This window comes from Pantherophis guttatus, chromosome 1 (genome assembly GCF_059756535.1).
Source record: "Pantherophis guttatus breed Tessera chromosome 1, ASM5975653v1, whole genome shotgun sequence".
NCBI classification, from domain to species: domain Eukaryota; kingdom Metazoa; phylum Chordata; class Lepidosauria; order Squamata; family Colubridae; genus Pantherophis; species Pantherophis guttatus.
This window is the reverse complement of record NC_142063.1, coordinates 29,060,474-29,073,507: the sequence shown is the minus strand read 5'-3', so window position 1 is coordinate 29,073,507 and position 13,034 is coordinate 29,060,474. Positions and strand designations below refer to the sequence as shown.

Here is a 13,034-nt window from a genome sequence, read left to right as displayed (position 1 = left end):
CATGCCTCTTCTCAAGAAAACATCTCATGTTTAGAGATAGATAATTCACAAAACTTGTCCTAGGCTACCATCTTGACTTACATGACACATCACTAGCCAGTATCCATAACCAAAAGAACTTTTGCAGGAGTAATTAGGAATTCACATCAGTTGCTTTGGGTTTGGTTTTAATTGTTTTTATTACTTAAAGCAACCTTACCTAACCCAGTTCTTTCCAGAAAGGATGGACTGCAGATCATGTATTTATGCCAGTGAAGGGAGATTACTTTAGCATGATTTTGTCACTTTTACAGCAATATTGTTTATGTTTGTCAATGGCTCTAACTACAAGATGAATGGGAGAATGGAATGGAATTGTTAAAAAATAAACTTTTAATGATGTTCCCACCCTGCTATTTATATCATCTGAGAACTTAATGCACTGCATTAGCATAATAGACAATTCTCAGTTTCAATCTTTCATCTCAGCCCCCCCCCCTTTTAGATGAAATGGTAATCATGCTCATCTATTTTAAGAACCTATGCTCATTATGACATCATCCATAATCCTAAGGCAAAATAATTTGTTTGATGTTTAGCACAATGAATAAACTGGCCACTATTCAATCCAGCAGATTTGGACAATTTTCAACCAGTCTTTGGGAATATTGCTACAAGGTGGCTTCCAGTTCTAGAGGGTCTTGGAAGAAACAGATTACTTGAACCCTTTTCAGTTGGAATTCAAGCAAAGGTACTGTACCAAGTCAGCACCAGAGGTGGGTTTCAGCAGTTCTGACCAGTTCTGGAGAACCGGTAGTGGAAATTTTGAGTAGTTCAGAGAACCGCTGGTAAAAATTCTGACTGGCCCTGTCCCCATCTATTCTCTGCCTCCCAAGTCCCAACTGATCATGAGGAAATGGGGATTTTGCAGTAATCTTCCCCTGGAGTGGGGTGGGAATGGAGATTTTATAGTATCCTTATACTATATAGTATAAGTATATATACATACATACATACATACATACATACATACTTATATAGGTCTTTGGTTATTCGGGTTTCCTCCCGCGTAAAATTGGAAGTGTCTTGGCAACGTTTCGACGAAGTCTCATTCGCCATCTTCAGGCTGGTGCTGAAAACACCAGCCTGAAGATGATGAATGAGACTTCGTCAAAACGTCGCCAAGACACTTCCAATTTTACGCGGGATAGCCAGGTTTTACCTACGTAAACTGGCTAAAAAGAATATGCACATAAAAGCCTACGAAAAAGAAAAAGACATATATATATATATATATATATATATATATATATATATATATATATATATATATATATATATATATATACACACACACACACACACTATATGTATATAGTATAAGGACATATATATAGTAGCCCACCAAGCCACGCCCACCAAACCATGCCACACCCACCAAGCCACACCCACAGAACCAGTAGTAAAAAAATTTGAAACCCACCACTGGTCAGCACTGATCTCACATAAGGATGATCTTGGGTGCAACTAGGTCCACCCTGACCTTCCTTGATCTCTCTCTGGTTTTTGATACTATCAAACATCATATCCTTCTGGAGGAATCCACAGTGCTCCCCACTTCCTTTTCAGGGCTGGTTCTATTTAGTATAGGGGGAAGAATGGTTCAGTCCTAGGCCACTGTTTGCTGGGTGCCGCAGAACTCTATTTTCTCCCAGTCCTCTTTTAACATCTACATCAGGGGTGTCAAACTGACGGCCCGTGTGCCAGATGCGTCACGTACAGGCCACGCCCACCCCAGCTCTGCAAAGGGAAAAAACATCGTGAAACATCACATGATGGCAACGTGACACCGCAAGTTTGACACCCGTGATCTACATGAAGCCACTGGGTGAGATCATCCATCAGCACAGAAGAAGTAACATCACTACGTGACTGTGATTCATGAGGTGAGTTGTTGTTGTTTTTTACTAATTTCTGGCATTTTTTGCTAGTTTCTGGCAAAAATATCATTTTTCAATGATATTCAATGATATATCCATTTCAATGAATAGATTCACTGAACAATCTGTTGCATTTGCTTAGTGACTGCCACCTTCACGTAATGAAGGCAAAAAAAATGTCAGAAGAATACTTCCAGTCTCATGGGTACCTCAACTTACAACAATAGTGACTTATGGCCAGATTTCTGGTCCTAACAGTGGTTGTAAGTCAAGGACTACCTGTAATGCCAACTAAGTTCAGTTGAACCAAGATAGATATGCAGATAAATATATATAAACTTATTTTTTGCTTTGTTTTGTCTTTTCTTTCTTTTCCCAAAGCTGACACACCTTCAAGACAGGCCCAGCAACTTACCCATGGATGGGATCCACTGCAATGGCACGGGGGTTGACAAGATCACTGGCAAAAAGCACTCGCCGTTCTGTGCCATCCAGCTTGGCGCTCTCCACTTTGTCCAAGCCACTGTCCGTCCAAAACATGGTTCTTCGGAGATGGTCAATGGCAAGACCTTCTGGGCTAATCAGCCCTAAAGGAGGGGAAACGAGCAAAGCATTTACTGGACTTTAGGAACACTAAATCATTGGGCTTGTTTAAATAAATCATTCAATAAATAAATTATTGACCGGAAGCTGGCGCCGCGGCGAAACGGACAGGGGATTTCTGAGCTCCAGAAATCCCCGCCGATAGCCTCAGCCCCTGACTGCGGCTGCCAGTATGTGAGTGTACTGGATCTGTATTTTCTCAAACCTATCCTAGGTGTAACATCAATAAATGCCTAAATCAGTGTTGTGTGCTATTTAGAATGCTGGATTAGGACCAGTGATGGGTTTCAAAAAATTTTACTACCGGTTCTGTGGGTATGGCTTGGTGGGTGTGGCATGGCTTGGTGGGTGTGGCTTGGTGGGCATGGCAAGGGAAGGATACTGTAAAATCTCCATTTCCACCCCACTCCAGGGGAAGGATACTGTAAAATCTCTATTCTGTCCCCAATCCAGGGGAAGGTTATTGCCAAATCCCCATTTCCTCCCGATCAGCTGGGACTTGGGTGGCAGAGAATAGATGGGGGCGGGGCCAGTCAGAATTTTTACTACCGGTTCTCTGAACTACTCAAAATTTCCACTACTGGTTCTCCAGAACTGGTCAGAACCTGCTGAAACCCACCTCTGATTAGGACTAGAAAGACTCATATGCAAGTCCATCCTTAGTCATAGAAGTTCAAAACACCTGTCTCTATGCCTTCTTTTGGCTATGTTCATACAGCATGCTTCATCTATTCACTCATGAAAAAACTAAGCTAGGTTAAAATTAACCTCAAAGTTAAATTGATCAGGTTGTACATATGCAGTTGCTGGGTCTTCAACCCGATTACCTGTAAGGTGTGAACACAGTGATTATCTGTGATAATGATTCGTACAGAATTTACAGAATAACAGAGTTGGAAAGGACATTGGGGGTCTTCTAGTCCAACTCCCTGCTCAAACAGAAGACTTTATACCATTCTGGATAAGTGGCTGTCCAATCTCTTCTTAAAAACCTCCAATGATTGAGCACCCACAACTTTTGGAGGCCAGCCATTCAACTGATTAATTGTTCTCACTGATAGGAAATCTCTCCTTAACTTTAGGTTGGATCTCTCTTTGACAAGCTTCCATCCATTACTTATTGACCTGCCCTCAGGTGCTTTGGAAAATAGGTGACCCCACCTCCCCTCTGTGACAGCTGTAGGGACAGCTATTGTCATCCCAGTCCTTCTTTTTGTTAAGACTAGACATGCCTAACTGTTTATTGTACAGTTTAGCCTTTAGTCCCCTAATCATCTTTGTTCCCCTTCTCTGCACTCTCAACATACAGATAAACTTTAATTGACTTTCCTGGTGTCTCTGATTAGTTTGCAATTGCTTCACTAATAATAGTAATAGTGATAAATCAATAGGCCTGTTTGTGAGCTGTTTTGTCAATAGAGCTTCTATTTTGTCTTGGATGGTGAGTTACTGCCGAAAGATAGTAAAAAATATTAATTAATAGGCATAAATTATGTTATAAAATATTACATTCACCTATTAAAGTCATATGCAGAGCTCATCACCCCTGACCCCACTTTCTCCTCCCCTTTTAGGGAAGCGACTCATACTGAGACTTCAGGTAACTGGAACAGCCTGAGACATTGTCAAAAGAGAATGCCATCTCCATCAATTTCTTACTGAAGTTCCTAATTACTATTAAGTCAGCTGTCCTTTGGAAAAGAAATCAATCAGAAGCAGTTCTGGTCACCATTATCACATTATTTACACCTCCAGGTTTGGTTGGGAAGGGAGTGTTTGTTTGTGCAAGATGGACAGGACTTGAGCAGAGCTCACACACACTAAATGGATTCACTTAATAACCTCAGCATTTGCCTAACAGCTGTCACAAAAAAAAGGTTGTAAAATCAGGTCAGTCATGAGATTATTCACTTTATGACTCTATGTGGTCCATTATGTTCATAAATGGAGGACTACTTGTAATGACAAGGAAGCTGTCTGTAGGTTTTTCTACGGAAGTTTGGTTTGGTGGCAGCAGTGCCTCATATAGAAACCCCATACAGTGAGTGGTAAGGATAGCTGAGAAGATTATAGGAAGCTCACTTCCTGTCATTCAGGATACTGCTTATAAGCATTATGTGCATAGAGCTCAAATCATAGTTAGGGACCCCACACACCACTTTATGGTCTGTTTTTGTTGCTCCCCTCTGAGAGGAGGTTTTGAAGTATTTCTAGCAGGACTACCGTCCGTCTGGTAATCTCACAAGGTTTGTTTTTCTCACCACGTTCATGCATACATCCAAACTAGACTGTGTTTTTTCTCTGTGTCATAGAATATATGTGAGTATATGCATAATTTTGTATTTATTTGTTTCTTTTGTCTTATCTATGTAGTGTATATTGGAGGCGGTGACTCTTTGAGAGCTATGTGTAATGAAATTTCATTTTAACATATGCCGATTAGTGCAAGGGTGGCTTCAAAAATTTTAGCAAGGGGTTCTCTGCCTGGTTGCTGGGTGGCCATGGTGGGCGTGGCCTAGTCAGCCTCCTGCACTACGGCGGGGAGGGTTTGCCTTCCCCGGGTTCCGGAGGCTTTCCTCAAGCCTCTGGAAGGGTGAAAACAGCCTCCCCAGGCTCCAGACGCCCTCTGGAGTTTCCAGCCTTCCTGAACTTCCGGTAGGCCCATTTTTCAGCCTCCCCAAGTATCCATGCACGCCCTGCACTTACCTGCATCCAAAACGAGCCACCTGGGGACTCTGGGGAGGGGAGGGGAGGGGTGGGCAGGGCCGGCCAGGAGTGGGATTTGGGGGTTCTCCGAACTGCACGGAATCTTAGCTAGAGGTTCTCCCGAACCCCTGCGAACCCCCAGCAATCCACCCTTGGATTAGTGTACATGTAAAGTGTCAAAATAGTTATTTTAAGTCTAAGTTCTACCAGAAGCTCATCCCACATGTCCCTCCCTGTCAGCTGATAAAGCAAACAACTTTATTCAGACAATTGATAAACTACCATACACTACTTCAGCCTGAAGCTTCTTGAATGAAAATTACAATATAAATAAATCTCATGAAAGTGTATGTTAAATAACTGACTAGGGCTGTTTAAGCTGTCTCTAGAAATAATTAACTAAAGGCAAAAAGACAATGAGACAAAAAGGCAATTCATATCATAACGGAGAAGGGCACTTTTCTGTTTATTGCCCTTATTAGTGTGTTTAATTTGGCCGTATGTAAACATGAAAAAGCTACTCTACTATTACAACTACACATGGTTAAACAAATATTTTTGCTTTGCTTCACAGCAGAAATCCTCTGAATACATAAGGGCGGCTTAAAACCAATAAGGCCAATAAGCTGGCTGGCTGGCTGCTTTACAATGCATTTTCTGTTCTGCTACCCAAAAATCTTTTCACTGGGTATGCAATGTTGGCTTTTTGCCACAACACCTTTGCCTAGCTACTACACGTGCTGAATCCTGGAGATGAATGCTTTCTTTGACAAACTATACCGTGTTTCTCCGAAAATAAGACCCTGTCTTATATTTTTTTGAATCCTGAAATAAGCGCTTGGCCTTATTGCCATGTGCTCAAAAGCCCGACTGGACTTATTATTAGGGGATGTCTTATTTTGGGGGAAACAGGGTACATACAGACATATACAGGTTTTCTGTTGAAGCAGAACGACAGAAGCCTTGTCAATTTCATGTGGTTTGGGCTTTAAAAATCTGGGCTGAGAAAACTCCTTCACAATGCCAGCTATGGATTATATTAATCCAGGGAATGTCAAATACCTACCTGAACTAATGACGGTCTCTGGATCTGTACTCTGCTCCAGACTTGCGCGGCTAATAGTCCGTGCTGCAACATCTGTCCAGTAGATCATTTTCTCCCTACAGTCATAGTCAATGCCTACCATGATGGAACCCTACAATGAAAAATACAAAACATATACAAAATAATGATCGGTTCTACAATTATCTCAACGGCCTCTTGATGGAAAAAAAGTTTTGCTCCCAATTATGAAATTTTGGATTATTATATTATCTGCTGTCTTCTTTTATGATTTTTATAAACCTTAATGAGCAATGTAGCTGAAGACTATGTTGGACACAGTGGATTTCAGCCTTGTTTAAATTGTAAACACAGCTGAAGTGTCATTTTGGGCACTTGGCGAAGGGCTAACCCTTTTCAGCTGTTTGCAGGACCCCATGGTCATGTGACCACAATGTGTGACTCTTTCGCTGGTTTCAAGCATTTATTTCTGGTTTCCAGCAAAAAAAAAACCACTGGGGAAAACAGATTTGCTTAATGACCATTATATTCACTTAGCAACTGTTATAAAAATGGTCATATCTTCTGGTCTAATCACATGATGTCTCGAATTATGACTGCAACCATTTATGACCACAATTCCAGGCTTAATTATGGTTGTAAGTCAAGGACTATCTGTAATTTGAATTTCTTTGTGGAGCAGAGGGTAGCTCCCACAGGCCCTTCCAATTCTATCCAATGTTAACAATGTTAACATTTAACAATTTTAAGTGTCACATAGTTGGGCTGCATTTTGGGCTGTGGGCATCTGCATTTGGGCGAAAAGGAGATAATTCGTTTTCATTTTGTTTTCCTATAGATTTGGCCACTATTTCCCATTTCAAAACAGCAGGAAACAGCATGGTACCCATTTTTAGCAACTGAAGTTGGAAGGAGGTCCAAGAGCCACGAAAAAGGAAGTTGGAGAACAAATTTCTCTTGTAGCCCCTGATTCATCAAGAGATCATAATTCCGTCAATCCCCTTGACTAAAATCCAGTCTCCTCCCAAGACCTGTCCCACCTGGCATGGAAATACATTACATGCAGTGAGAGAACCGTCTTCGCTGCTTCCTTCTTAAACTTTGTTCCGTTCAGTGGCAAGGAACCGATTTGCTGGCCCTGAGCATAGAGCAAGAATGTCCCGGATCCAGGCAGAATTATCTCAGGACGTGGAGTTGGACGTATGGTTGGAGGAGGGACGCTAGGGAGGCCTGTGGGCAAAAGTGAGACATCACTGGGTCACAAGAATGAAAGGCCTGTTCTTCCACCCAAGGCTGGTCTCTCTGGCAGTCTAGATCACAACATGAAACAGCTGCCTTATTTCACACCTCCTTCTGAAGGATGGCTGCTGAAACATGATGGCTTTTTCTCCAGCCTTCTAAGCAGTGGTGAAATCTAAAATTTGTTACTACCGGTTCTGTGGGTGTGGCTTGGTGTGTGTGTGGGGAAGGTAATGTGACTGGGTAGGCGTGGCCAATTTTTTTTTTTTTACTTTTAAATCCATTTTTTCTACAACCTCTTCGGCGAAGAGGTTGTAAAAAAATGCTTTCAAAAGGCTCTGACGATCCCAGCTGAGTTGCAGAGGGTTTTTTAAAAACCCTCTGCCAATCAGGCAACTCAGCTTGGATCGTCAGAGGCATTTAAAAGAAAAAAAACTTTTTTTCTTTTAAATGGCTCTGACGATCCCAGCTGAGTTGCCTGATTGCCAATCAGGCAACTCAGCTGGAATTGTCAGAGCTTGGATCGTCAGAGCCATTTAAAAGAAAAAAAAGCCTCTGATGATCGCGCGGCTCAGCTGGGCATTGGGGGGGCAGGGATTTTTGCTACGGTTCTCCGAACCACCCGCCTCCATCGCTACTGGATCGAGCATTTCACCCCTGTTTCTAAGCTAGGAAATTTATTTCAATGGCACTTCCCCTTGGATGCAATTAAGAGTATGTTTTCCCAGTCCACTGCCTTTGTGGGATCCCCTGATTTTATTTATTTTATTTTATTTATTTTATTTCGAATTTATATACCGCACCTTCTCCCGAGGGACTCAGGGCGGTGTACAGCCAGCTAAAAACATACAATACAAACATTAAAAACAATTAAAAGGATATATATTAATTTGGCCCCAATTTAAAATGACAAACCAGTTAAAAATGTTTTTAAAAAATGTTATGTTAAGCCAGCCCGGCTTGCTGGAAAAAGAAAGTTTTAAGGGCACGGCGGAAGACACCGAGGTAAAGATAAAATACACTTTTCATTTCAGAACAATTGTTCTTGTCTTAATGCAGATTTAAATACCAAATAATTCAATTAACAAACAACCTGAGATGATTAATTAACATATATTTGATTCAGCTTTTTATCCATCCCCGGTAATGTCACAATGTTATCTGAAAAACCCTGATGGCCCCAAGCTCAAAAAAGATTTTAAAAGATTCCCAGCTCAGCTGAAGATTCCCAGCTCCTCGTTGCCCCATTGAGCTTTGTGACTCATTGTCGTCCTTACATGCAGGGGGTACCCCAGGCTCCGATCGAGTGCCTTGAATTTCCCGGCCATGTTCATCCACACACCAGCAGTAGCCGCTATTTCCATGACACTGTAGTGGGTTAAAGTTGCCCAGAGGGTCGCATTGGGGCACATACTGGTCACCCTGTGGTCTGCCTCCATAATGTTCCAGCAGGCTCTGTCTCCAGCGTTCACACATCGTTTGTGGTCTCTGAGTTGGCTCTAAAGATAGAAAGAATTATAGGACTGAAGCTGATACCATCATATGAATGATGGGAAGTCTGAACTCTAAAAAGCTATTTATTTGCATATTTCCCCCCCCCACAACTCAGTCATAGCAACTCCTAGCGGCCTTCAGAAATAAAACCCTGAACACAAAACCCACTAAACCAGGGGTCTGTAATCTTAAACACTCAAAGAGCCATTTGGACCAGTTTCCCACAGAAAAGAAAACACCGGGAGCCACAAAATCATTCCTGTGCCTGACTATTTCTTGAGCGGCCACAAAACTAGCATATATAGTTGAATTAAATGTTCTGTTTTCTTCTGAAACTTTTCTTTTTTGGATTTATCCATGGTTGGCCTACCGGGGGTTGAAAAGCTCAATATATTGCGTGCCGGCAGGTATTGCACATTTGCGGTTGTGACGCATATTTGAGTGACAGGGAGCTACAGCAGAGGGGTGAAAGAGCCACACGCGGCTCCAGAAACACAGATTGCTGACCCCTGCACTAAACCCTCAATTCCCTGGCAGGGACAATCTAACAAACTATTTAATGTATTCCATATCACCTTGGGGTTCCCAGACCTGCTGGCAAAACCATATCTTCAAAAGTGTACCAAGGTGGGGGTCAATCTTATCTCTGCAGAGATTATATTCCACAGTGAGGGAGCCACCACAGAGAAGGCCCTTCTTCATCATCCCATTAGATAGACCTCCTTAACATACCAAGGCCTCCCCACTCTGGTAGGTCTTGTAAATGTAACTGGAATAAGAAGGTCCTTAAAATAACCTCATGTAGGGCTAAACCTGGAAGCAAAACGACAATCAATGCAGCTCCAGCAAGAGAGGGGACAAGTATGCAAATCTAGACTTGTACAAAACCACACAAATCACTGCATTTTGAACCACTTGTAGCTCCTGGATTTTTTCCAAGGGCAGCACCACATAGAGCACATTGCAATAATCAAGAGGTGAGGGGACTAGGGCATGGGTGACCATGAGCAGGTCTAGGAAAGAACATAATTAATACACAACTTGCAGCTACACAAAGGCTCTCCTGACCATGAATGCCACCTGTTTCTTGAACAGGAGTCCACGAGAACCCCCAGATTACACACCAGGTCTGTCTGAGGCAGTGCAATCCCATCCAAGACCAAAGATGGCAATTGTCCATTGACCAAAGAATCCCAAACCCTGAGTCATTTCATTTTGTCAGGTTCAGCCTGTTGCCCCCTATCCAACCCTTAACAACTTCTAGGCACTGTGAGAGGGAGGTGAGCATTGCTTAATTCACCATAGGCTGAGACATATGGACATACAAAAGCTTTGTTTGCAATCAGTGTTTCCCACTGCCATAAGAAGTCTCACCCCCGAATGGAGTCATTTAAAGGAAGAGTCAGCAGTAGTCTCTGACATGCTTTCAGGGCCTTCACAACAACACAATAAAGGGAGCCGAGAGCCAATTCTTGGAGGATCTTGCCAAATGCTTAAAAGTTCAGACATTTTTCAATCTGAATTTTGAAAGTTAATCTGAAGAATTCTTATTTCTTCTTACAGTGCAAAAGCACTGAATAGCAGTCTTTACCAATTTATTATTTTCCAGATGTGCTAAACCGCAGCAGTCATCCAGGACAACTGGAAGGTATAAAGGTGGGGAAGACTACATTAACATACAGGTCTCCCCTATATTTTTCAGATACTAGAGGGCAAATGTAGCAGCTGAGTTTTGTTGTATTTATTTTATTTACAGGAAAATGTGTTCCTCATCATTCCAGTGTTTGGATTATATCATCAATTCCAAGGGAAAGCATATTTTTTAAAAATAGGCAGATGCAAAGGATTTTTAAGTTCTTCTAATATGCTGTCCACAAAGGAGAAATAGCTGGCCTACAAAAAACAAGGTTCTGAGTTGCAACTGAGTTCAAAGAAGCCACTGATCTAATCCAGATCAGTCCACAAAAAAGAGGAAGCTTCCCCCACAGATTTGTTCTCTCCACCTTCCAACCTCATAATGTGATTTATGATGAAACAAAAGCCAAGAAAATGCATATCTTTAAGATATGCATTTAAAGACAGTGTAAATTAAAGTTAAATTCAGTACTGGTCATTCTGCTGTATCCTACATTATTGGCTGGCAAATAAATAAATTTCAACACCATCTGCCTTCTTATCTGGGAAAGGAGCTGGCTTGCCTTGTAGAATTTGATCTGGCTAGAATAGGGCTTTCCTAAACAGCAAAAAGAGAAGTGAGCCAAGGACAATGCCATAGTCCCAAATTCTTATTTTCCTGTTGGAGGTATAAAGAATTAGTAATGGAAATTGAAGAGCTCTGTGAACATGTTTTTCAGCCCCCTCCAGGTTCAAGATATATGAAGTTCCTTTAGAGCAGTATTTCTCAACCTTGCTGACATGTTGGCTTGGGAATTCTGGAAATAGATGTCCACTCATCTTAAAGGTGCCAAGGTTGAGAGACACTGCTTTAGAATATGAAAGGACACAAAGTGGAGAGAGTTAGATTGTGCCACATAAAGTGTATGGTAGCATTAACACTTAATCTTATATACCACTTCATAGTGCTTTACAGCCCTCTCTAAGTGTTTACAAAGTCAGCATATTGCCTCCAACATCTGGGTTCTCGTTTTACTGACTTGGAAGGATGGAAGTCTGAGTCAGCCTCTGAGCCACTCAGGCTCCAACTCCTGGCATTGGGCAGAGTTAGCCTGTAATACTGCATTCCACCTGTTGTGGTCCGCCGGCAGAATGCGGAGCCGGCAGCAGAGTTGGACAGCGAGGAGGTTGGGGAGGAACATGGGCCAGTCCTGGAGTGGGGAAGGCTCGGATGAGGGATCTGCATTGGAGGCAGAGAAAGGGCCATCTGGGAGATACTGTTCTGCCCCAGCTACGGACCCCAAAGAATGCAGCACACACAAAGTCCGTACAACCTTAGTTTACTAATTAAAGACTACGAATGAGCTTTCTTAGTTGTTCAAACACAAGTACAGTTTAAATCAGTCTTTTCTGAATAAGGGCTGTTAATTTAACTTAACAGCCAACAAGAATCCAAAGAATAATAACTCAATTCTGAGGTACAGTATTTCAGATAACCGTAATCTTACTGTAGTTGGCAAAATGCCCAGAAGCAATTTGCAGGAAAACTGACAAGAGAGAAACAAGAGCCGAATCAAATGTTTCTGGAATCAAGACACGAAGGAATATGAACGAAGTTGATTCCTGCAAATTGCATCAGTCATTGTCCTTCCTTAAATAGGCTAGGGGAGTGGCCAATTAGCCCCAAGCCTTACTCTCGAGGAGACCTCCTCCTGAGGAGCCACTCCTGCCTTTTGGCATCTCTGCATGCTCGTACATTGAGAAGAGGCTCCTCCTCCTCTTCCTCTTCACTTATGGGAGCTTCTGGAGGTTCTGAAGACCCTGGCTGAATCCCTGTTGATTGGAGAAGGGATAAATGTTCTGTGTAAATTCTTACCCCTTCTCAAAGCCAGGGCAATAAACAAAATATTTTTTTAAAAAAACTGCAAAATAAGCTGTGCCAAGTTAAAAAAAAAAGGAGTACCTTTCATATACACACTGAAAGTGAGGAAGGGGAACAGATTGGACAGTTCAGTGAAATATAACTTGGAATAATGTGGAAGGGCAAAGCTTGACTATTAGCTCTTTCTTACCAGAAAGCCAAGTCTTCCCAGAGCTAAGTCTGGTCATCAGAATTAGCTTTAGGTATCAAACTACTAATCAAGAGCTTTCAAAGGATGATGGCAACTCATCTTTTGCTATTAGTCCATGAAAAACACATTGAGAAAAGGTGAGCAACCTCTTAGTTCTCAGTTCAGATGGAGAAAAAAGATGTTTCCTTCTCTGACTTTAGAGAAGACAAGTCATAGATTCTGTTTGCAATTCACTGCACCAAAGATTTCTCTAAATCAGGGGTGTCCAACCTGGACAACTTTAAAATTTCTGAACTTCAACTCCCAGAATTCCTCAGCTATCAT

At 42.0% G+C, this 13,034-nt stretch overlaps 1 protein-coding gene across 1 annotated transcript in view; it reads right to left on the bottom strand.

The window, feature by feature from the left end:
- NID2 (nidogen 2) overlaps nt 1-13,034 on the bottom strand; it is a 71,518-nt gene that overhangs the window by 6,348 nt on the left and 52,136 nt on the right. Inside the window, exons 14-17 of the mRNA XM_034433389.3 lie at nt 8,808-9,029; nt 7,352-7,521; nt 6,295-6,424; nt 2,335-2,506 (exon numbers count right to left, since the gene is read on the bottom strand). Coding sequence (XP_034289280.2) covers nt 2,335-2,506; nt 6,295-6,424; nt 7,352-7,521; nt 8,808-9,029 — 694 coding nt within the window. The remainder of the gene's footprint in view (nt 1-2,334; nt 2,507-6,294; nt 6,425-7,351; nt 7,522-8,807; nt 9,030-13,034) is intronic.